The following is a 25,526-nucleotide window of genomic DNA, read 5'->3' as shown; positions in this document are numbered from 1 at the left end:
TTTTTTTATTTTCTGGTTAATCCAGGGTTGATTGAATCTTGAGGATGACATTTTTGATGGTACTGTCTGTTCAAGTATGGTAAGTAAGCTGGTTTTGATAAATTCCCACATTTCAGTTATAGGACTCTCCAGGTTAAATTTCTCCTTAAAGTCTGCATTTAATTTCATAGCCTTTTCAACTTGTTCTTTGGCATCCGCCTTTTTCCAAATAAATATTTTTCTCTTTACAGGTTTGTTGATTTTAGCTGTTATATCAGTGTCGATGAATACAATGTCATGGTCACCAATGCCTGGTAATGGTTCGCATCGATTCACCAATGAAGGCCGATTTGTTAGAAATAGGTCTAATGTGTGGTTTTTTCTTGTTGGAAAAGTGACTATCTGTTCCAGGTGGTTGTCTTGTACTAGGTCGAGGAAAGTACTGTTTATTCGTATTGGATTTTGATGGTCCGTGATAGATTGTGTTTTCCAGCATATATCGGGTAGATTTATATCACCCCCAAGCCAAACAACTGATGATCTGTTTTTTCTTATCAAGTTGTCTACTGTAAGTTTAATTTTCTCCATGTAGTTAATGTCACTGCTAGGTGGTCTGTAAATACTACCAATAATGAGCGATTTGTTGTTATGAAGTGATATTTTTATAAATATCGACTCAGTGTCATTTTCAATGTCTACAAGCTCACTGATGTAGTCTGATTTAACGGCTACAAGAACTCCCCCATAGCCATCCCATCTATCCTTCCTGTATACAGTGTACCCGTCAGGGAAGATCTCAGAGCTACTGATGTCATTACGTAGCCAAGTCTCTGAATTTATTGAACCATAAAACTAATTTTTGACTCAAGTTCACATTTTACATAATCCAAATTCAAATTCAAAATAGATAATAGCCATTCATTTATTGTAGACGCTTTTGTGTTTACTATTATCGATTCGATACGTCCAAAACAGTAGTATTATTTTATCATTAAAATCAGAGACATATAATACAATTATATGTCTCTGTTAAAATCAAATCGGGGTATAAAACTAGGGTTCTCGATACTACGGTCATGATTGTTTGCCGGAATATAACCATGAATGCACCGTCGTAGAATAAAATTATAGACAACATAACACTTCCTGTAATAAAAAAAAAAGACATTTCGAAGCCGAAACAGAAGTCTAAAATCACTGGAACACTTAAAATAAGTAAGGAGTTCGACAATTTATAATTAAAATATCTGATAAACGCGTCCAATGTACCAGATGTATAAAGCTAGGAGTCCTCTTTGTCCATGCTTTTTGCTTCTTCTTTCATTTTGCACCAGTTTACTCACTACACTGTCACTTCACATTTGATATACAATTTTAGCTGTTTAGGTTAGACCTTAGGGTTCATTTATGTGTATGATTATGACTTAGCATATCTCTATAAAAGTTGGTACCCCTGAAGTGAAAGAAGGCACGATGCTGCCTGTCAGGAATTTCTGGTGAGCTCTTGGGACTTGGACACAGGCACTTGTTTCTATCCATTGGAAGAACAACTATCAACCATGTCAACGTATATTTACTCATAAATATACGTTGATAGTGGTTCTTCCAATGGATAGAAACAAGTGCCTGTGGACTTGGAGATAAAATATTTTATTACAAATTTCATTTGTATAGTGTTGACTATAGAGTCATCTATTAACATGTCATAGGCAGGGTTTCCCCTGGGTCTATAATTTTTTTCGCCACCTCTTTTGCCAAAACAATATATTTTTCGCCACTTTATCATTTTTTTCGCCAAGTAACACAAATATATATTTTTTTTCAAATTTTCCTTTTTTCCAGCCCCCACCCCCCTCCCCTAAAATAGGAAGTGTTTTTTTACAACAAAACGAAGCATCTTATCACTTGGAATTGATCGCTCGTGTAAGGTGTAGTCATAACATTGAAGGGTTACTCTCATGCCAACTTTTTGAATAGATTTCTTCATAACGACAGTTTTCTTTTCTAAACCATCGTAAATAAGTAAAACAATATGCTTGAAACACGTGTGTAACAGAAACGACTTTGAAGTTCCCATTCAAATCAATGACCTAAATGAAAGTTAAATGATAAAGTTTTAAATCCGAGACCGTTCTTGCTTTTGAACATTTTTCGTCATAACAACAATTTTCTTTTCTGGACAATCATTAAAAGAAGGAGAGGAAGCGTAAAAAATTTGCTTCAAACACGTGCGTCGCAAAGTGGTTAATAAATCCCTTTTGTGACATGTGACAGAAGCCATTCAACAATATCATTTTGTCATATCATACAATCAACACCTTTATTAATTAGTCCTTTGATGTCGATAGCTATGAATGCAATCAGCTGATTATTGTTTTTCTGTCTAAATCTTAACGGGTTCAAGGTGAATTCTGAGTATTGTCTGATCGGTAAAGTCAGAGAAACCCGACAAAAAGTAAATAAACAAGATGGCTGAAAATAAATCGTTATATATTTTCTTTCGCCAAATTCTTTCGCCAATGACGAATTTTAATCGCCACAATTTAAATTTTTTCGCACCGACCGCCAGCGGAAACCCTGGTCATAGGCATTGATAGTCCAAATAATTATGACGTCTGGCACAAGGCTATTTTATTTTTCTGGGATCGCCTTCCTACGATGTCATAGGAAGGCGTCCCAGATAAAAAATTAACATAGCCTTGCCAGACGTCATAATAATTTGGACTAAGGCATTGACAGTAGTACATTTGTACACTACAATAAGTTAAATCAACACAAGGAAATGTACTATAAAAAATACATGTATATATAAATTTTTAGCTGCATGATGGAATATAGTTGTTACCAATAATGATTTATTTCTTCTTTTATTTTAGGTATAAAGAATCATGTTTGATTGGGACTGGAGAGAGACATTAGTTGACATTTTAAAGTATGCTGCAAAAAATCCTTGGGACTTTGTGTTCTATGTTCTGCTGTGTTTGTCTCCATTGTTTTTAATAAGTGCAATTTTAGCCTACAATCTTGCAAAGCAGATAGAGGCAAAAGAAAAAGAACAAAAAAGGAAAGCTAGAAGAGATAAAAATATTGCAAAGGCTAAAAAGAAAACTGAAAAGGCAGATTGAGACTAACTGTTATTTTATCAGGGACATTTTATATCATTTCTTCATTTTATATGGTACATTTTGTATGTATATTTATATTATTAATAAATTATCATGATTTTGTTCACTAAGTGTCTCTTGTATAGTCAAATGAATTAGAAGATTTTATTCAATGAACATAACCACAAAGTCACATTCAAATGGTGCTTTTACTTTCTATAAAAATCTGCACATTATAAAGACTAAAGTACATTATTATCTCTCAGCTCAAAGGGATTATTGACTGGGAACTTTTTCGCATTATTTGATGTATGTTGTCGTTGTTGTCATCCCTTATTCTTTACAAACATCTCCTCTGAAACTACAGGGCCACAATCAGCATTGGGGTATCTAGCTTATATAAATTGTGTCCAGGGACCTGACCCCACCTGCAAACCAACATGGCTGACATGGTTAAAAATAAAACATATAGGCCTTAGGGGGTGCAAGTTAACTCTTTTATCTTGGAAGCTATACTCAAAACCATCTGACAACTCTTTATTGCAGTTAATATCTGTTCACTACCAATTTTTGTTAAGCCTGTACTTATGTCGCATAGGGATTGTGATACAGAGGAGACAACAGCGTTTAATAACTACGTGAAAGCTTTATATTTTAGAAGGTGGAAGAGCTGGATGCTTCATTCTTTGATTTATAGATGCCTTATGTTATGAAGTTTTTGTCTGTCATATTTCTATTGTCCTTGGCCTCATTTTCTTGGCTCAGATGCACATGATTACTTTAAAAAGTTCAGATTTTTTGTAATGTTAATTTCTCTCTTATTATGAGTTATAGAAAAACTATATTTAGTATGTAATATAAGAAGATGATGTATAAGTGCCAAGGAGACAGCTCTCCATCCACGTCACAATATGTAATGGTAATCCATAAGTCAACACAGATCCTTGGCTCACACCAAGCAGCAAGCTATAAAGGGCCAAATAATTACTAGTGTTAAAACATTTAAACAGGAAAATCAACGGACTAGTCTTTATAAAAACGAGAAACACTTATCTGTTTTATCTTGGCTATATGATGGCAGCCTCTTGTTTTAGAAAATTGTTTACAATGCTGCTGCTGACAAAGTTATGAACTACAAAAAACATATCGAAAACTATATTCTGTAAAGATATTTGCAGAAACAAAATATACCATTTATTCAAAAATCACAAAATGTGCACACAGATAGAGGTGCAAATCTTCAATTTTCTAGTAAGGCTTTAGTGTTTTTGAGTGGAAAATGATAGGAGCACTTGATTCCACATATTTCATCAAGGATTCTGCTAAAAATACCTTAAATGTTTGCCATCAGGAAAATCATGACATTTACAATTGTGTACAAAATCAAGGGTTCATATTCATTTGTATACAAAATCAAGGTACTTTGCTATGGAATGTATGAAGGTTAAACCTTATTCCTTTTATTCAAATCAATGTTTAACAATTGTTTAAGATTCTATGGCAGAATATTTGATAACCAGAATGATATAAAGAATATTTAACAGAAGCTTGGATAACAATAAAAAACAGTTTTATTCTTAATCATATGTACATCATATTTAAAACAAGAGAATACATTTAGTCTAATCATATTTGTCCTTCATCATCTCTTCATACGTCCTGGCTGGGTGTCATATTCTTCATAAACAGGAAACTTATCTGGAAGAAGAAAAGTTTTAATTTTCAAATTTAAGCATGCATAATAGTTGTATTGATTTTATATAATGTTGTTCAAATAACATCTCTATTGCCAACTCTTTTCAATCTTTTATTTTGAAAAGCTCTTTACTCTAGTCATATAAAATTTACTATTGCTTCTGAAAAAAATATTGCTAAACACTGATACTTTAGTTTATATGCCATATAACATCAATTTTTATAACTGTTATACAAACAAATATATTTACACAGCTTAAACTACTTTTGAAAATGATAAGGTTACATAAGAAAAACATCAGATTTGAATTTGATCTTGAAGTCTTCATTTTTTTTTTAATTCTTATTTTGAAACTTTAACCTTAAATTTTACATTCACAAGACTATAAAACTTTACTTGAGTTACCAAGAATTGAAGTACGATCGTCAGAGGTTCATAATTATTACTCATTTTTTTTTTACAGGGACCTAGGAATTACCACGACTCAAGATGAGACATCTGAGTTTATGAACATATGCAATTTCATTAGTTTTTAGACCTAAATATAAATCTTTGTACTATGGGTTTTCATGCTATTTAGAATGGTTTGTGAAGTCACAATTTCGGTTAAAAAGGCATGCATTATTGCATAGTACAAATTTGTATGACGTTCAAAAACAAATGATCTGACTATAGCATGGGGGAGATATAGCATTAGGCTAGCCTATACCTGTCCATTATTTAAATCAGCTTTAACCATTTGTGCCAAAGTGGTATGGTATCATATATTGTTGATGTATTAAATTAGATTTAAGATGAAAGAATCCATCAATCATTTTATTTGAATGACACATTTGGATTTTTTCAGAGAATTTATAAAGAGAGTATTGTTTTGTGATAATAAAAATGTAAAATGATAAATTTTGAATAATTGTTGTTTTGTATGAAGATATGGTCAATTGGATTTGATAATTTATCAGATGACAAATTTGAATAAAATGAAAGGATTCAAATAATTGTTGAAATCTTCATCTTGGATGATGACAGGAAAATAGGATACGTCTCAAGATAGTCATCAATACAATGTCAGTTTTAAAATGTTGGACATCCCTGTCTCCAATCTATAAGCCAAACTCATATGAGGCAAAAATAAAAAGTTGAGAACTGATTTCACCATAGTATACATCTGTATAAATAAATTCATTTAAATTTGCCTATTCTAAAAGAATCGTACTTGATTTTCCTTGTATTGACTTTGTTACACCATCCCCTTCTGGATTTTCTGATTCCTGAAAAAGAAAAACACTTATAATAACTATGATTTATGAAGTCCCATCAATCTATTCTTTACACTGCTTGCAGTATATCTAAATATATTAAGATCTATTAAGGGGACGTAACAAGTCAATTAAATAGCAATTCAAACTAAAAAAGCCAAAAAAAGCATTTTACAATGTTAATATTTGCAGCTGTAAAGCTGAAATTTAATGTAAGTTTGAAATTTTCTCTTAATAAGTATTTCAATCTAAGAAAAATGTATTGAAAATAGTACTAAGCAGTAGAAAAGACTAATTGATTACCTTTAGCAATTGATCCTTCATTTCAATTTCTTTAGCTCTGTGTTGGGTTCTCATCATCAGTACATAATTTCTATCAATTTCCTTTTAAATTAATAAAAAGGTAAAAATTAAGCTAATATCATATTGAATGTTCAAAACAAAACTAAACTTCTTAATATGATGTAATGGAATGCAGACTATATGGATAGGTAGTTACACTTATTACTCTGATTATATTCATTTAGAATGCATCAGCTTCATGAGACTGTCACAGTATCAATAAGTCAAGATTTAATCAAGTATACATCTTTAATATATCCTTTGGATGCAATTTTTTTATAATTTTCCAACATTATCAATCTAGAAGTAACAGCTTGTGTCAAAGTCACTATGCTTTATTTAAAAAAAAAAGTATAAACAGTCATGTTTTAATGACTTGTATTAAGTAAGTAAATTACTGTAATATTTGTAGTGTCAGCACAAAAAGACAATGAGATCTTGATATATTTACCTCTTGTGTTGGTGGCTCTTTTCGTGTAAACCGTAGCCATGCTACAAATAAAAAAAAAAGTTTATGCTGACTTAAATAACAAATAGATTTTGAACATAGTATAATTTAATTGAGTTTTAACCTATTCTATACAAAATGTATAATCCCTACAAAATCAAATAAACCAATTATAGTTTAAACATGACAAAAGGAGTAGGAATGATAACATGGATCAATAACTTATGGCTAAAAATATTCTTATAAACATAATTCACATACATTATAAAAAAGAAGATGTGGTATGAATGCCAATGAGACAACTATCCACAAAAGACCAAAATGACACAGACATTGACGACTATAGGTCACCGTACAGCCTTCAACAATGAGCAAAGCCCATACTGCATAGTCAGCTAAAAAAAGGCCCTGATAAGACAATGTAAAACAATTCAAACGAGAAAACTAACAGCCTTATTTATATAAAAAAAATTAACGAAAAACAAATATGTAACACATAAAACAAACGACAACCACTGAATTTACAGGCTCCTGACTTGGGACAGGCACATACATAAATAATGTGGCGGGGTTAAACATGTTAGCGGGATCCCAACCCTCCCCCTAACCTGTGACAGTGGTATAACAGTACAACATAAGAATGAACTATAAAAATCAGTTGAAAAAGGCTGAACTCATCAGATGGACAAAAATACAAGTGGACGTGGCCAGGTACTTATACATCCCGACACTAAGAGACACAATGAACAGATCTGAGAGTACTCACAGTTATCTGACAGCTAGTTCAAAGCAACTAACAACTAATAAAACCAGATGCTCCGCAGGGCGTAGCTTTATACGACCGCAGAGGTTGAACCCTGAACGGTTGGGGCAAGTATGGACACAACATTCAAGCTGGATTCAGCTCTAAATTTGGATTGTGATTTAATAGTTGACACAGCATAGGTTTCTGACACAGAATAAATGTGTTCTAATGAACTTAAAATTTTTGTTTTCTCTTAAGAGCAATTCAATATGCTGTTGAATATTAATCCTCTCAAAAAAATGTTTGAAGAAATTTTCTTTTTATTTATGAAATTTCAAATGAGAAAAATTGAACCCAATTTTTTAATCACATCCCCCTTTCCCTTATTCCAAAACTAATCTCAATTAAAATATTCTAATGGAGTTTGCAACAATAACTACTCATTTAAATACATCATAAAATATTAAGACGTAAAAAAAACTGCTTGTTATCACTGAATGGTAAAGATTATTTAAATTTATCAGTTGGTAGTAAAAAGTGAATATACATTGTATATTGTGTATAACAAAGATTTAAGTTGATTCTGGACAAAGAAAGATAACTCCAATTAAAAAAAAAATCTTGCAATAAGATATTTCTTGCTTACTATTCTGGACAAAGAAAGATAACTCTAATTAAAAAAAAATTTGCTATTTCACAATATTGTGAAATTATATATTTCTTGCCATTGCACAATACTGTGCAATTAAAAAGACTTGCTATTGCACAATACTTAATATAATAATTTTAGATCCTGATTTGGACCAACTTGAAAACTGGGCCCATAATCAAAAATCTAAGTACATGTTTGGATTCAGCATATCAAAGAGGCCCAAGAATTTAATTTTTGTTAATATCAAACTTAGTTTAATTTTGGACCCTTTGGACCTTAATGCAGGCCAATTTGAAAACGGGACCAAAAATGAAGAATCTACATACACAGTTAGATTTGGCATATCAAAGAACCCCATTTATTCAATTTTTGATGAAATCAAAAGAAGTTTAATTTTGGACCTAGATTTGGACCAACTTGAAAACTGGGCCAATAATCAAGAATCTAAGTACATTTTTAGATTCAACATATCAAAGAACCCAACCGATTCATTTTTTGTCAAAATCAAAATAAGTTAAATTTTGGACCCTTTGGACCTTAATGTAGACCAATTTGAAAACATGACCAAAAGTTAAAAATCTACATACACAGTTAGATTCGGCATATCAAAGAACCCCAATTATTCAATTTTGATGAAATCAAACAAAGTTTAATTTTGGACCCTTTGGGCCCCTTTTTCTTAACTGTTGGGACCAAAACTTCCAAAATCAATACAAACCTTTCTTTTGTGGTCATAAACATTGTGTTTAAATTTCTTTGATTTCTATTTACTTAAACTAAAGTTATTGTGCAAAAATTTGTAAGGGTACTTTTGCTGTAAATCGCAGGCTCAACAAAAATGAGGAAAAAACTCAATAGATTTATTCCTTTTGATACAATCTTCTGATTGTAAGAAGCTTCTGTAAAAAATTGGTTAAAATCCAGGATAGTTTATGAATCTAATAAATGTTTAAAAACAACTGCAGACTGTGTATGTATGTATGGTTAACTGGAAGAAAATGTAAGTTCATTTAAAAGTAAAATACGGAAAACATGGATTTATTTTTTTACAAAATTGACTTCTGGATACTATTTTATGATCATTATTAAGCTTCTGTCCAAGTTTGATACAAACCCAGGATAGCTTAAGAAAGTTATTAAAATTTTAAAAACTTTAACCACAGAGTGAATTAAATGTTTCCCAGTAGAAAAACTATGTCCATTTAAAAGTAAAATATGGAAAAAATAGAATTTTATTTTTACAAAATTTTCTTCTGGATACTATATTATGATCATGAACAAGCTTCTGTCCAAGTTTGGTAAAAAACCCAGGATAGTTTAAGAAAGTTATTAAAATTTTAAAAACTTTAACCACAGAGTGAATGTAATGTTTCCCCGCAGAAAAACTAAGTCCATTCAAAAGTAAAATATGGAAAAAATGGATTTATTTTTTTACAAAATTTACGTCTGGATACTATCTTATGATCATAAACAAGCTTCTGTCCAAGTTTGGTAGAAATCATGTATAGTTTAAGAAAGTTTTAAAATTTTATAAACTTTAACCACAGAGTGAATGTAATGTTTCCCCGCAGAAAAACTAAGTCCATTCAAAAGTAAAATATGGAAAAAATGGATTTATTTTTTTACAAAATTTACGTCTGGATACTATCTTATGATCATAAACAAGCTTCTGTCCAAGTTTGGTAGAAATCATGTATAGTTTAAGAAAGTTATTAAAATTTCAAAAACTTTAAGCACAGAGTGAATATTTGTGGACGCCGCCGCCGCCGCCGACGACGGAATGTAGGATCGCTTAGTCTCGCTTTTTCGACTAAAGTCGAAGGCTCGACAAAAACCAAGAATAATGCTTATTTGTGCCCTTTTTTGGCCCCTAATTCCTAAACTGTTGAAACCATAACTCCCAAAATCAATCCCAACCTTTCTTTTGTGGTCATAAACATTGTGTTTAAATTTCATTGATTTCTATTTACTTAAACTAAAGTTATTGTCCAAAAACCAAGAATAATGCTTATTTGTGCCCTTTTTTGGCCCCTAATTCCTAAACTGTTGAAACCAAAACTCCCAAAATCAATACCAACCTTTCTTTTGTGGTCATAAACCTTGTGTCAAAATTTCATAGATTTCTATAAACTTAAACTAAAGTTATAGTGCGAAAACCAAGAAAATGCTTAATTGGGCCCTTTTTGGCCCCTAATTCCTAAAATGTTGGGACCAAAACTCCCAAAATCAATACCAACCTTCCTTTTATGGTCATAAACCTTGTGTTAAAATTTCATAGATTTCTATTCACTTTTACTAAAGTTAGAGTGCCAAAACTAAAAGTATTCGGACGACGACGACAACGACGACGCAGATGACGACACCAACGTGATAGCAATATACGACGAAATTTTTTTCAAAATTTGCGGTCGTATAAAAATGAGGAATCTACATACACAGTTAGATTTGGCATATCAAAGAACCCCATTTATTCAATTTTTGATGAAATCAAACAAAGTTTAATTTTGGACCATGATTTGGACCAACTTGAAAACTGGGCTGATAATCAAGAATCTAAGTACATTTTTAGATTCAGCATATCAAAGTACCCAACCGATTCATTTTTTGTCAAAATCAAACGAAGTTTAATTTTGGACCCTTTGGACCTTAATGTAGACCAATTTGAAAATGGGACCAAAAGTTAAAAATCTACATACACAGTTAGATTCGGCATATCAAAGAACCCCAATTATTCAATTTTGATGAAATCAAACAAAGTTTAATTTTGGACCTTTTGGGCCCCTTATTCCTAAACTGTTGGGACCAAAACTCCCAAAATCATTACCAACCTTCCTTTTATGGTCATAAACCTTGTGTTTAAATTTCATAGATTTCTATTTACTTATACTAAAGTTATGGTGCGAAAACCAAGAAAATGTTTATTTGGGTCCCTTTTTGGCCCCTAATTCCTAAACTGTTGGGACCTAAACTCCCAAAATCAATACCAACCTTCCTTTTGTGGTCATAAACATTGTGTTTAAATTACATTATTTTCTATTTACTTAAACTAAAGTTATTGTGCGAAAACCAAGAATAATGCTTATTTGGGCCCTTTTTTGGCCCTTAATTCCTACACTGTTGAAACCAAAACTCCCAAAATCAATACCAACCTTTCTTTTGTGGTCATAAACCTTGTGTCAAAATTTCATAGATTTCTATTAACTTAAACTAAAGTTATAGTGCGAAAACCAAGAAAATGCTTATTTGGGCCCTTTTTGGCCCCTAAATCCTAAAATGTTGGGACCAAAACTCCCAAAATCAATACCAACCTTCCTTTTGTGGTCATAAACCTTGTGATAAAATTTTATAGATTTATATTCACTTTTACTAAAGTTAGAGTGCGAAAACTAAAAGTATTCGGACGACGACGACGACGACGACGACGCCAACGTGATAGCAATATACGACGAAAAATTTTTCAAAATTTGCGGTCGTATAAAAATCATGCATCTAAGACTAACCTATCAATCCGTACACATCCAACATACAATGGATTTAGTGTAAAGACATCATAAACAGCCTGAGAAAAACATGACCTTGTGCAATGCCAAGTAACAGCTATCGACAGATTGTAGATCCATGAATATGTATATGTATATAACATACTAGTAATATTATTTTGTTAGCTTTTAATTTACTGATAACAAAATCAATATTTATACCAATAAAAAAAAAATTCAATAATCTTATTACAGTGTTGAATAGGTAACCTTTTGGAAGAAGTTTATTTAAAGGAGCGACAAGTTTAGATGGAGCATTTCTAAATTTCCTGGCACGGTTAATGTATATATATATATATATGCCATTAAAAACCCACTCAGTAATGGGAGTTTCCCATTTGGTTTCATTTCAATAAAGCCATTTTTTTTTAAAGCAGCAAAGATGACAGTTCTTTTTTTTCAACCCTCTCTCTCAATTAATACTGGCACAGCCCTTTAATTGAAAAGTATATAAAATATAGAAATAGAGTAACCTACTAGTATGAAATGTATGTGTTTACAATGTTTTATCTTAGAATATCTATAGCAATGGAACATAATTTAGATAAAAAAAGTCATTCATGATTTTTATGATTGCCATCTTCTTTTCTTAAATACTTCATATATTACAGGTCCATTCTGTAGGGATATCAGAAAGGGTATCATCTGATCCAACTTTCTCTTTTGCCTCCACCCATCTTCTTCCTCTCCCAAACTTTGCTTTGTCTGCAAGGGAAAAGTAAAATAAAGACTCCGACGTAACATATATATACACAGTTTTAGTATGCATCCAGCAAGATGACAAAATTATTCTTCAATCTCCAGGATATCTGTTTATCATGAGAATAAAAGGGATATAACCATCCTAATGCATTTTGAAGTTGTACATTTATAACTACAATCATTTTATTTTTTACCAATATGTGTGAAATATCTTAGGCCCAGGAAAAATTATTTTGTTGTACTTTTCTGTTGAAAAATAAATGCAAATTAACCAATCCCACCCATTTTTCTCAAAAAGATTTTTACAGTGAAGTGCACTAATTACATGAATTATAAGACAAATTATATCAAAATTAACAAGAGTGTCTCACCTTCTTTACTAATCATTGATACATGTATTATGTTGATAGTCCTAAATATAAAGCTTTAAATTACAACTCACATAATCTTAACATTACCCAAGATAACTAAAAATTGACCAATGAACCATGAAAATGAGGTTAAAGTCAGATGAACAATGCCAGATAGACATGTACAGCTAACAATTTTTCCATACATCAAATATAGTTCACCTATTGTCATGATTGTTTAATAGTTAAGGAAAAACAGACCAAAAAACAAAATCTTAATACCGAGCAATGAACCTTAAAAATGAGGTCATGGTCAAACAAGTGAAACTGTGAGCTACTGCTCACTGATGATACCCCCGCCGCAAGTGGATAATATTAATAGTGTAAAAATATGCAAGTGTTCGGTAAACAGGAAGTTGTCGAGTGATCAATCTGAAAACGCATCACAAGGTATAGCTGACTTATATAAATCCTGAAACCAAATTTCAGAAATCCTTGTATTGTAGTTCCTGAGAAAAATGTGACGAAAATTTTCAACTTGGCTATCATGTGTAAAATCATACAAGTGTTCGGTAAACAGGAAGTTGTCGAGTGATGAATGTGAAAACACATCACACGGTATAGCTGACTTATATAAATCCTGAAACCAAATTTCAGAAATCCTTGTATTGTAGATCCTGAGAAAAATGTGACGAAAATTTTCAACTTGGCTATCATGTGTAAAATCATACAAGTGTTTGGTAAACAGGAAGTTGTCAAGTGATCAATCTGAAAACGCATCACACGGTATAGCTGACTTAGATAAACCCTGAAACCAAATTTCAGAAATCCTTGTATTGTAGTTCCTGAAAAAAATGTGACGAAAATTTTCAACTTGGCTATCATGTGTAAAATCATACAAGTGTTCGGTAAACAGGAAGTTGTCAAGTGATGAATCTGAAAACGCATCACACGGTATAGCTGACTTATATAAATCCTGAAACCAAATTTCAGAAATCCTTGTATTGTAGTTCCTGAGAAAAATGTGACGAAAATTTTCAACTTGGCTATCATGTGTAAACTCATACAAGTGTTCCGTAAACAGGAAGTTGTCGAGTGATGAATCTGAAAACTCATCACAAGGTATAGCTGACTTATATAAACCCTGCAACCAAATTTCAGAAATCCTTGTATTGTAGTTCCTGAGAAAAATGTGACGAAAATTTTCAACTTGGCTATCATGTGTAAAATCATACAAGTGTTTGGTAAACAGGAAGTTGTCAAGTGATCAATCTGAAAACGCATCACGCGGTATAGCTGACTTAGATAAACCCTGAAACCAAATTTCAGAAATCCTTGTATTGTAGTTCCTGAAAAAAATGTGACGAAAGTTTCATGGGACGGACTGACTGACAGACGGACTGATGTTCTGACGGACGGACGGACTGACAGACAGAGGTAAAACAGTATACCCCCCCTTTTTTAAAGCGGGGTTATAATAAAACCTGCGCAACTGACATAAAGATCATAAAATATTTCCATACACCAAATATAGTCGCCCTATGGAAGTATAAGAATAGATAAGAAGATCAAAACTCAAAACTTAACTTTGACTACTGAACCATGAAAATAAGGTCAAGGTCATTTGACATCTGCCAGCTAGACATGTACACCTTACAATCATTCCATACAACAAATATAGTCTTGTATACGAAATATAACGTCCACCATATTGTTTTCAACAAGAAGTTTGCATACTGTACTTTTAGTAAGATATACAAAACGATTTTCTGAAGATTGTGTGTACCTTTATTAATTATGAATACCTCAAACCTTATAATTGTATGCTGTTACACTAACTTAACACAGTATAACATGTACTATGACAAAATCTTGTTATCTGAATATATTAGTTTGATTTTGTGAGATTATGTTGTTCTTGTATTTCTCAGGAAATTGTGGTACTCCTGCCTTACAGTTATGACTAATATTAAATCTCAGAGGTCATTACATGCGTCCTCAAGCCACTATAGCACTTACTCAGTCAACATATATTTGTTCCGCCTAACAGAAGTTCCAATGAAAAGTTTGTTATAAACATTGTCATAATATCTATTCCTGTTGGAACAAATATTCTATACCATTTATTCCGTTAGGAACATATATACTGTAATATTCATCAGGCGCGTAGCTACCTTTACGTCAAAACGCCCAGGCCTACACTTGAATTTTCGTAAAAAAAAGTATTTTAATCTCAATAAATTAAAAAGATCTGATTTAAAAGCACATCAGTCTTGTAAATCTTTCTTCAAAAGCTTGCAATTGCTAATAAAAGTGACGAAATTTACTTTTTATCAAATAGAACCCTATTATATATTTCTTCATTGTCTGCCAGTCAAAGTCTGAATCTACTGGGAAGTCATCTTACCTTTCTTTTGTTTAAAGCAATGTATAATCATCTGAGATTCGATATGTGCTTTGAATTTACGCCGAGCATGTGATTATGACGCATAGAAAAGAAATAGTGAATCTATATTTTGTCGGCGGCGTCAACGTTTAGGTTCAATATGTGGTGAAATTGTTTTTAATATCAGCAATTTTGTCAAACCTTCATGAAATTTTACGAAAGTTAGCAGAAGTTTTTTTTATTCTCAAAAGAGTACCCAGAGCATAATGATGAGTTCATATTTTTAATTTCCCTGTATTTAACTAAAAAGGAATTTCTTTATGCAGTTGACAAGTAGATATACAGTCTGTGGTTCAAGTTTAAGGGGGCTCGCGGGTCTAAATCATTTTTTTTATTTAATATAGGATTTCTCTATATTTTTCTATAAATTAACTTTATCTTATACCTAATGGAAAAATGAAATAAAAAAATGGGGTCACCGTGCATTTACGCTCACAATCTGCCTTCGAAAAAAGATTACTTTTTTGTGAATGTCCTTTTTTTCTGTTGAACTAATAGGAGAAATATTGGTTATATCGAAATTAAAAAAGAACTAAATTACAGAAATTGTTTAAATTTTACAATTATTCAGTTTATGTACAGCCTTTTCGAAAACAACAATAAAAAATATAGGTCACCGATGAGTAAAAAAAGATATTTTAAAAAATGGCATTTTTGCACCAAAGGGAGATAATTTGGAGCTTTTTCAATGATATCTAAATTTTAACAGTCACCTGGGGCCAACATGTATTGATTTTTTTTGGAACATTATTGTACCATAAGATAAAGTTACAACTACTTGAGGTAATTAATAAAATTTGTAAAGAAAAATGAATGTTTGATTTTTTTCTGAAAATCTTATACCCGCGAGCCTCCTTAATACACTACAATTACTTTATCAAACCTCCATCAAATTTTATGAAACATTGGCAAAAGCTTTTTTGTGATTTATGTCTAAAGCAACATTTTGAGAGTATTGTTTATTCATTTTTCAATTGACATACAGACTTATATTTTAGCAATTAACAGAACCCTTTTCGAATTTTCATAATGCACCTAAACATCTATGCAAATTAATCATTTCATATCCATTAATGAAATTTGCATAAAAAGGGGTTTTGGTCCAGTTATTGCGTTACCACACGGTTCCTTTTAAACATAGTTCAAAGTTACTGGTTTGAATATTTTCTCTTAACACCAATGACAAATAGATTCCAGATCAACACAATGAATACATTAAACATAAAAGATTGAAAAAATAGTCTCTTTTCAACTCGCTACATGTATTGATAAGTTTTTAATGACAGAAATGGGCCTCCCCCTCCTCGAACCGGCCGTATTATCATCTGGATCCGATTGGGGCTCTTAAAGTGAAACCCCTCGCTTAGGTTGGGGCGTACACTTAAAAATTGCCTAGCTACGCCACTGTTCATGCCTGTGGAAATAATATTCCAGCTAGCTAGAATATACATTTTCCTTTCAGAACTTTTATCATGAAGGAACTTCTATTCAGTGACAACTTGTCTCTGAAAAAAAATATACCCAAGTGAAATTTAAACAAAAAAACATATTTAAATTCATTATATATATGTGTAAGTATTTTTTTGAGACAAGACTTGTCAAGTGCCTGTGGAGGTCATGCACATAAATGATTAGTCCAAATAATGATGACGTCTTGAAAGGCTATTATAATTTTTTCCTTTGACGCCTTACTTGCTTCAAAGAAAAAAATTATTATAGCCTTTCAAGACGTCATAATTATTTGGAGAAATAAATGATCATCTTTTCACTTTTGACTGTTTCAATTTTAAAGAGGGAAAAAGACCTGCGGGCAATTCGAAGTATTTGTTTCCAAGATGATCTTCTCCTTTCGAACTGGTTACTTGTGTTGGATTTTTACGCCAAGACTGTCTCACTAAATTAAATATTCGTGATGTTATGCCTGTACTTTTTGACATGTTTGCAATGTCTTTACGGATTTTGTCCGTACTTGTTCCAACTGTTACAAGTTTTGGGATAACCAATGACCAGAAAACCTGGCAGACGACTTAACCCACTGAAAGAACCTTAGAACTTAAGAAATCAACACACTAGAAGTAAAACCTCCCTATAATTCAGGGCTTATACACTTTTTCAAATAAAGAGGAGTGGTTCAAAATAAAGACGGTCACTTTTCTATTAGAAAGAAAAGAGAATCATTTTTAAAAATATGAAATAAAAGTCAAAGATAACTTTTTTTTACAAAATTTGGTATGAACTATACAATAAGTTTATGAGTGTTTAAGAAATAAAAAATATTTCACATGTAAAATTGTACAATATGATTGAAGTAAAATAAACATTAGAAAATCAGTGGTGGATCCAGAACTTTTTATAAGTTTGACCATAAGAGGGGGGCTGCTAGATAAATAATAAATAAATAAGCTTTATTTAGAGTTGGCAAGGTATATAAAAGACAAACACAAGATCTAATGAGCTTTTAACCGACATAAAAGTTAGACTAGTGCCTAGTAGGGGTAGTGCTACAGTCATGCTTCAGTGATTCCCTTTTAAAATCAACCAGATTTGATTTTACCCAGAAAAGGTGTGGGCCTGGATCTGCCTATGGAGCAAGGACATATTATGTAACTAACTTCTAATAATATCAAAATCCTTCATTAGAATAAAAGTAATATATGAGGGTGGAGTGTGGTAAAGTGGTCTCAGTTCAGTATGAATTTTAGTGGAGGACTCTGAGGGTAGTTATTTTTTGTTAATGTTGCCTCTTATTATAACACATGCAATATGCTAGCTGCGGAACCGTAGCTCTTAGGTCCTTATGTTATTTTTTGACTATTTGCGGACCATATGGTCCGCAAAATCAAAAAAAAAATAAAAAGGACCAAAAGAGTTACGGTTCCGCAGCTAGCAATATGCTATAGAATATATGTTTTTCTCTGATTTATAGGTTTGCATATATAATACATGATAAAATATTGGTTTGAACTAGTTATGGTTTACATGTCTTATCAATTAACATTAAACTTTCTTTTTGATATTTTTTTATAGGAAAAGAGATGAAGAAAAGCCATGGTTAAATATCTTGGTTTAGATTACTTGAAATTGGTAAATTTATTTACAAGCATCAGTTGACAGTTATATCCATCCAAATAGTACAAATTTTTTGCAACAACAGAATTGGAAAGGGTCTGTGTATCCATCATCATTTGTTAACATCCCCTTCATGCCCTTAGTTTTAAGCTTGTCACCATTATTTATTAAAATTGATATTTTAATTGTATACTAGATCAGATCAAAATGATCTAGTTAAGTCTAAGGATAATGTGTATTTTTAATACTAGTTTTAAGTTTTTTATGCCCCACCTACAATAGTAGAGGGGCATTATGTTTTCTGGTCTGTGCCTCTGTTCATCCGTCTGTGCGTCCGTGCGTCCTTTCGCTTCAGGTTAAAGTTTTTGGTCAAGAAAGTTTTTTAAAGAAGTTGAAGTCCAATCAACTTGAAACTTAGTACACATGTTCCCCATGATATGACCTTTCTGATTTTAATGCCAAATTATAGTTTTGACACCAATTTTATGGTCCACTGAACATAGAAAATGATAGTGAGAAGTTCAGGTTAAAGTTTTTGGTCAAGGCAGTTTTTGATGAAGTTAAAGTCCAATCAACTTGAAACTTAGTACACATGTTTCCTATGATATGATCTTTCTAATTTTAATTCAAAATTAAAGTTTTGACCCCAATTTCACGGTCTACTGAACATAGAAAATGATAGTGCGAGTGGGGCAGCCATGTACTATGGACACATTCTTGTTTTTATATATATATATTATTTTATATTAAACTGATATATATAATATATTTTTACATATATATTTACATGTACACTCAATCCTTGAACTCAAATCATATTTGGCACATAATATACACCAGTATTTTGTCTTGTAGACGTGTGTACCATGCATAACTACCATTAATTTGTTGTATTATTCATTTATTTGTCTTTTATACTCTTTTCCAAAGTTTCGTACACATAATCAAATCATGATATATCTATTTACACATTTAACTTTATCTATTGCCTAGAACACTGTATATTTGTAAGTTGTAACCCTATATAATCATGTTGAGATTATATCTTCCGACGAAACAAATATCAAGTAAAGTCCAAAGAAAGAGACGATTAATATCTTCAGGTCAATATACAACCTTTTATTCTAATAAAATGTAAAAGAATTTGTATGTTAATAAACTTCTTAAACAGACACATATATACTTATTTAAAGAAAGTAACAGATATTTTTTTATTTTATAATTTTTTAATAGGCTGTCAATCGTAAACAAGAGTTCCTCAATAAGGCTCTCATAGCTGTACCAGAACATCTAGAAGTAATAGATCTGTACACTCATAAAGGCAGTTTTGAAGATGAAAGATACAGGAACCCATGGAAAAGGGGTAATTTTATGTTAAGTTGTTTTTTTTTAGATAATGAACAAAGAAGAGAGAACATACTCAGAATTTTTGTACAATAGATATTCATTGTTTTTCATGGCTGAGAAGATAAATCAATCTGCTTCACCCAGCCAGGAAAAGTTTATTCAATAAAAAAACAGTTTAAGTTAATCTTATGAAGAGAAGCAGTAAACTTGTTGCACAAGCATAACTGATCATTTGTTAATTATTTAAGACCAGTGATGGGAGATAACTCTCGTTAATTTAGACCACTGCTATAGAATTTTTATTTATTTTCAATTTGAGCAAAGAAATTTACAAATATACATGCAGTAGTGAAAGTAAATGTAAAATGTGATTACTGTAACGGGGAAAACTTCGGTTTTGATTTGTCTAAAGTAAACCTCTGATACATATCTCAAAAGGCATCTGTGCTATTTCTTTTAAACTTGTTGGAGAGGAGAATAAAGTAAGTATGTTCTGCAAAATGGCCTTGCACATTTGGGAAATCTTTAAAAAGATAATGGACAAAAGACCACATAAATCAATAAGGAATTTTGTTTCAGGCTGAAATTAATGAAAAAAAAGTTTGCTTTCATCCATATCGGTAGGTTATAAATTAAATTGATCCATTTCAATCAGGTTTTTTTCCAAAGTTATTTGATTTAAAAAAAAATTATATTCATTGTATGAGAAAATAACTAATGGGTAAACAAGTAAATATGAATAATTCATCCTCTGAAAGAAGAGTAATAATAATTTATCAAAATTATGGAAGAATAATGAATTTTCAATTCTGAACTGCAATGTTAAACTGGTATAATGCTAAAAATATCAATTAAGATATGATAAATAAGATTCATGATCTTGATTGTTTTAAATTTCAGCTTCTTATGACAGAAAATTTCTTAGTGAAGAAAGATGCAAAAGCTCTTGTTTTGAGGCTGCAATACCTGAAATAAAAATTGGAAAAGCTGTTGAAAAGTTTGATAGGTATTTATAAAAGTTTCATAATACTGATATCTGATTATCTCTTATAATGCAAGGTATGCAAGATTATGCCACTAAGCCCACCCTACTTTTTAGCCATTAATTGAAAAGCAGTAGTACATCTCATAATTGTTTTTTTTGTTTCTTAAAATCCCTATAGCATAACCCTATTTGCATTACTATATTCAGGCTTGTAAAGTACTGGTACATTCTCCACACCTCCCTTTTCACCACAAAAAAACATGAAAAAAACTTTATGCAACTGCTAAAAAATGTGAAATGTCAAAATGAAACTCTGGTAATTTCAAATCGTGTATGATCCTTTGGGTATTTTCATAGAAAAAACTGTTTTCTATCATAAAGTTGAGATTGTTTGTAAATGATTTTTGAACACTCCAAGAGTATTAGACTAAGTTAAAATCAGAAATGAACACCTGGGGAAAGTTGTATTACATTTTAACTGGGATTTCATGTAGCACATGTTCAGTTTTGAAGAAAAGAGGAATATACAATATTTGTTTCATTGAATTAGTCTATGCAATAATAATATCAATAATTGTTTGAAACATTGATGATAAATGCAAACATTATATTTAACAATTGGTACAAGTATAAAGTATAACTATATGTAAGATGACAATCTTCCACCTTTATTGAAGTGATTTTATTACATTTAACAGCACCAGTGATACTGAGGATGAAGACCTAGGATATTTTAATTTGGAAGATTTTGTTCCAAGCTTAGAATCTGATGACTATGATATCAATTCAAATAAAAATGAAACATTGTTCCCAAAGTGTGATGCAGAGGGTTACAGCAAACATGACAAGAAAAACAAAAATCTTTTCAATGAAGTACATCAAAAGGACAACGTACATGATGGTTTGTATACAATTTAGTATGCATTTATAAATCATGTTATCCTTTCTAATATGTAACTGACTAAAAAATATAGATCTTTAATGTATAGGGTAAAGGACAATAAAGCAGTAAACATTGGGTTTCGTTATTGCAACTTCTGTGTTTGTGTTTCACTCCACATATATAATTAATACATAAAAAAAACTCAGACCCAATTGCAATGTGTTACTTGAAATCAAACTATGCAACTAATATCAGAAATCTAAGAGAACTAAGGTCTACCCCTTCATACTTGCAAAAAGCAATCAATGACACAATTCTGTTGGATTTAGATTTTTCTGTCCTTATCTCTTATCAAAAAGTGGAGTTTATCAGCTTGAGTTAATTTAGATATAATAGGTAAATGGATATAAATGCATGAAATGATGGCATAGTCATTTTTACAATTGACAAACTCTTAAGTGAAAATACTTTTATAAGATATAAGAAGTTCAATAATTGTTTCAAATACTTAAAAAATGTTAGACTATACTTGCATTTTATGAACTATTAAAAAGTAAATTAATTAAAAATCGGTGATTGCTATTTATTTGAAATTCTATTGCAGATACATCTTTCAAATTAGAAGAAACTTTGACAGAAGATGTATTTAAACTGTTGAAGAGTAATCTCCCTTCATTGAAATCTCTGACTGGTAGATTACATCAAAATCAAGTTAAAGATCCCCTGACAAGAAAAGATGCTTGTAATATTCAGACTACAGACAATTTAAGGTAAATGTTTAAAAAAAAAAGTGATTTGTCCTGAAAAATTTATTTAAATTTAATCCCATAAATGATTTAAGGAGTTCTGGAATCACAATAAAGTTGTCTTAATTTTTTATACTTCCAAATATAACTCTGTTTTCAAGTTTCTTACAATTTCCTCCCTATTTTACATTTTTTGTAACTTCATTTTTCTGTTAAACATGCCTGTAGTCTTGTAGTGGGCTAACATTGCTGAAATGAGATTTAGGGTTTGATTCAATGCCTGATGAATCAAAATCATTTAATAGTAAGGTCATAGAGTGTTTATCCTCAAGTCTCTTTAAAAAAAACTCAAGATATAAAATGTTTAAATTCTTTAAATTCATTCGATTATTTTTTTAAATCAGGCTAGGTACACCTATAACCACAAAGATAAATGTTGCTGATTGTTTGAAAGAGGAATTTGTCAGAGTTGCAGTGGCTACAGATGATGAAGTGAGTATAGATAATCTATTATAATAAGGCTAATTTATTAACATATATCAGGTTGTTTTCATGTTTTGTTCATGGACTTGACCTTTCAAAGGGGCAATTTATTTTTTTCCATGTTCATTGTTTACATTTCATTTATTTATACATTACATATTGACATATTACTCAGTTCCTGTACAAAGGCAAGAATTGATATTAGGTCTGGAACTGTCAAACTGTATAATGTTCAGCAGTAATCTATAAGCAATTTTAAGCCACATTTGTGATAGCCACCTAAGAATGTTGGTAGATTTATAAGAACAAGTTTGGAATACTTGTTACTTGACTGACATGCAGTTTCCTATTATTTCCACATCCACTCTGTATTAATTGAAAACTTTAATACATATATTTGTAAAATTCCCAGCTAATATATAAAGTTTTCATTTAATTTTGTCAACAAAAGTTATAAAATTGAGAATGGAAATTATCAATGTATATTTATTGATCAAGAGGTAACAGAACATCTTGTTACATTAAGAATGTCAATAAGTAAAATATTTAGTTATTCCCTTTCATTTTGTGGTTTTCAAAACAGTCAATATGTTTTTGTTGAAAATGTCTGAAACATGATCTAAATCATATATTATGTTTTAAAATGCTAGAAAAGCAATCATATAAACAGATCATTTATTTCAGATGCTTATTGAGGAAACTTTGTCACCATTTTCCTCACCTAAAGAGGAGAAAATGCCAGATGAAAATTCACTGTTGAAAGATCTTGAAGAAATTTCACATAATGATCTGCATAATGAATTAGGTACTAAGACTTGATTGGTCTAACAAAGATAATTGTTTCAATTTTGAAAAGTACATATCATTATTTTTTAATCAGAACTTTTAAGATGATTTTCCTTTTGCGAAAATTGAGTCTGACTATATATTGCAAAAATAAAAGCCTGCATTTCAAATTTTAATTACATTACATGTATTTGCATGCAGCATTTACTGAAATTTTAATAATTCATATCCCATATTTGTCTTTTCTGCAATAGATGCAATAAAATATGGAAGTAAAACTTTCAGAGTTTACAGGTTATTATAATTAAATTTTTCGTGCCAACATCAAACTACAATGAATTATATGTAAATGTTATATTGTCTTGTTTATTTCAGAATCTGGTGAGATACCTCTTCCAGTTGTTTCATCAGATATAGTCATGAGTGAAGAAAAACTCATGAAAGAAAAAAGGGAAACAAATAAAGAAGAACTTTTCTTAGAAATGAATAAGATAGGTAAGGTTTTGATAATTGTCTGGTAAGAAGAACAATGCATATAATTTATTACAAAACTGTTTTCACAAACAAACAAGAAACTGCACATAATACTAGATCTTGGTCAATATGAAAAATGCCCATTTGAAACTGTGATGAATCAAATCAGAAACTGAATTTTATATTGTTATCTTGTCATCATAAAATTTCTTCAGAGTAGTTTCAGTATAGGAAGTAATTTTGATTTTATTGCAAAAAAATTGAAAATTTATCATTAAATATTTAAAACAGTAATATAGCTTATAAAAGATAAACTTACTAATTATGAATTGTCACAAATTTTGAACCCAATTATTCTCAATGAATAGGAAAATGGGTATCTAATTTTTATATGTTCATGATGTTTGAAAGTTCACAACTATTGCCATAGTTTTATAATCAATTATTTCACCAATAATATTCCTTTTTAGGAGATACAGGTGAAGATTTTGAACAGAAAGCATTGTTGGATAGTCCACTTATCATAAACAAATGTAGCATAGATGCTGACAATTTACAGATACAGTCATTACTTCATACCTTACCTAAGCTTCAGGTTCATGAAAGTGATATACTTGGGTATGTATTTCAATATTTCAATATTGTTTTCTTCTATTTATGAATGTTAGAGGTGATAACCTTCATTTGATATGCTTTAATAACAAAATTTTGTGAAGCCAAATACAAAAATAAAAAAAATACTGTGAGCTTCAAAGCCATCTTATTCGAATCCTTCTTGTTAGTTGATACAGACAGAGCTCCTATGTATACTAATTAAATTCTTATATGATTTTCATATCTACAAAAACTTGAATATTCTTGGTCATTTTCTTAGTCGATTTACCATGTTGCCTTTACAAAAATCTTCTATTGTTAGCTTGTAAATGATGTGTAAATTTCACTGTGCTTAATGTTTATGCAGTCATAGATTTTTTTTAACTCATCATCAACTTATAAAGTTAGTTTGCTTTACTTAGATATTTCATGTTTTATTGTTTTTTTTAGGTTCCTTACACCAGCTGAGATTGATCTAATTAAAGGAAGAATATGGCAGAAAGAGAAATACTTCAGTGATATTTTATCCATGATAATTGCAGGTAATTTATTTTTAGAGAATATAACATCTTTTACTTGGACACTTCCTTATTTTACATGGATTAAAATTGGCTCTTTCTTTTAAATAAGAAAGCTTTAATTGCTCTAGCTTTTTCTTTTGTTTTTTTTCTAGAATGATATATAATGACCTATAAAGAATTCTTTTAAACAAGAGAATCTTCCTAATAAATCGAATGTGTAATCATTCATTGGGTACAAATATCAAGACTTGAAAACCAGTATAGGCATTTGTGTAAATGAAAGATTTTCGGGCAAAAATGCACAAAACATTCAATTCCAGCATTGCTGAATCAATCCTTAGATTTAATTGATAACTTCATAAATAGTGTATTACAACTT

The 25,526-nt window shown here is 30.8% G+C and overlaps 2 protein-coding genes and 1 long non-coding RNA gene across 3 annotated transcripts in view; 2 read left to right on the top strand and 1 right to left on the bottom strand.

The window, feature by feature from the left end:
• The first annotated feature begins 1,079 nt into the window (after positions 1-1,079).
• Positions 1,080-3,210, top strand: LOC134706736 (uncharacterized). Its single transcript, XR_010105654.1, has 2 exons — positions 1,080-1,194; positions 2,856-3,210. It is a non-coding gene; the product is annotated as an uncharacterized LOC134706736 (long non-coding RNA).
• Positions 3,211-4,636: 1,426 nt separating this feature from the next.
• Positions 4,637-17,251, bottom strand: LOC134715477 (NADH dehydrogenase [ubiquinone] 1 alpha subcomplex assembly factor 2-like). Its single transcript, XM_063577676.1, has 6 exons — positions 17,064-17,251; positions 12,371-12,466; positions 6,829-6,869; positions 6,339-6,419; positions 5,993-6,047; positions 4,637-4,781 (listed from the first exon to the last, which is right to left on the bottom strand). Exons 1-6 carry the CDS (start codon positions 17,194-17,196, stop codon positions 4,726-4,728), a joined length of 462 nt encoding a protein of 153 aa, XP_063433746.1. The 5' UTR covers positions 17,197-17,251; the 3' UTR covers positions 4,637-4,725.
• The window catches only part of LOC134711146 (uncharacterized), a 27,152-nt gene continuing 18,866 nt past the window's right edge, over positions 17,241-25,526 (top strand). Inside the window, exons 1-11 of the mRNA XM_063571968.1 lie at positions 17,241-17,334; positions 18,287-18,343; positions 19,562-19,691; positions 20,576-20,681; positions 21,359-21,561; positions 22,148-22,313; positions 22,694-22,781; positions 23,457-23,577; positions 23,934-24,053; positions 24,503-24,650; positions 25,077-25,168. Coding sequence (XP_063428038.1) covers positions 18,308-18,343; positions 19,562-19,691; positions 20,576-20,681; positions 21,359-21,561; positions 22,148-22,313; positions 22,694-22,781; positions 23,457-23,577; positions 23,934-24,053; positions 24,503-24,650; positions 25,077-25,168 — 1,210 coding nt within the window. The 5' untranslated portion in view covers positions 17,241-17,334; positions 18,287-18,307. The remainder of the gene's footprint in view (positions 17,335-18,286; positions 18,344-19,561; positions 19,692-20,575; positions 20,682-21,358; positions 21,562-22,147; positions 22,314-22,693; positions 22,782-23,456; positions 23,578-23,933; positions 24,054-24,502; positions 24,651-25,076; positions 25,169-25,526) is intronic.

This window comes from Mytilus trossulus, chromosome 1, assembly GCF_036588685.1.
Source record: "Mytilus trossulus isolate FHL-02 chromosome 1, PNRI_Mtr1.1.1.hap1, whole genome shotgun sequence".
Taxonomy (NCBI): Eukaryota; Metazoa; Mollusca; class Bivalvia; order Mytilida; family Mytilidae; genus Mytilus; species Mytilus trossulus.
Note: the sequence above shows the minus strand (reverse complement) of the source record. Positions and strands in the feature narration are given on the sequence as shown.

Bases quoted from the DNA above. Each gene is read 5' to 3' on its own strand.
- LOC134715477 (XM_063577676.1), bottom strand. From the start codon at position 17,196: ATGTCAAAAAGTACAGGCATAACATCACGAATATTTAATTTAGTGAGA. The intron at 12,467-17,063 runs GTCTTTTTCCCT...TTTCCCTTGCAG, and splicing joins ATACTTCGAATTGCCCGCAG to ACAAAGCAAAGTTTGGGAGA. The intron at 4,782-5,992 runs GTACGATTCTTT...TTCTTCTTCCAG, and splicing joins GTCAATACAAGGAAAATCAA to ATAAGTTTCCTGTTTATGAA.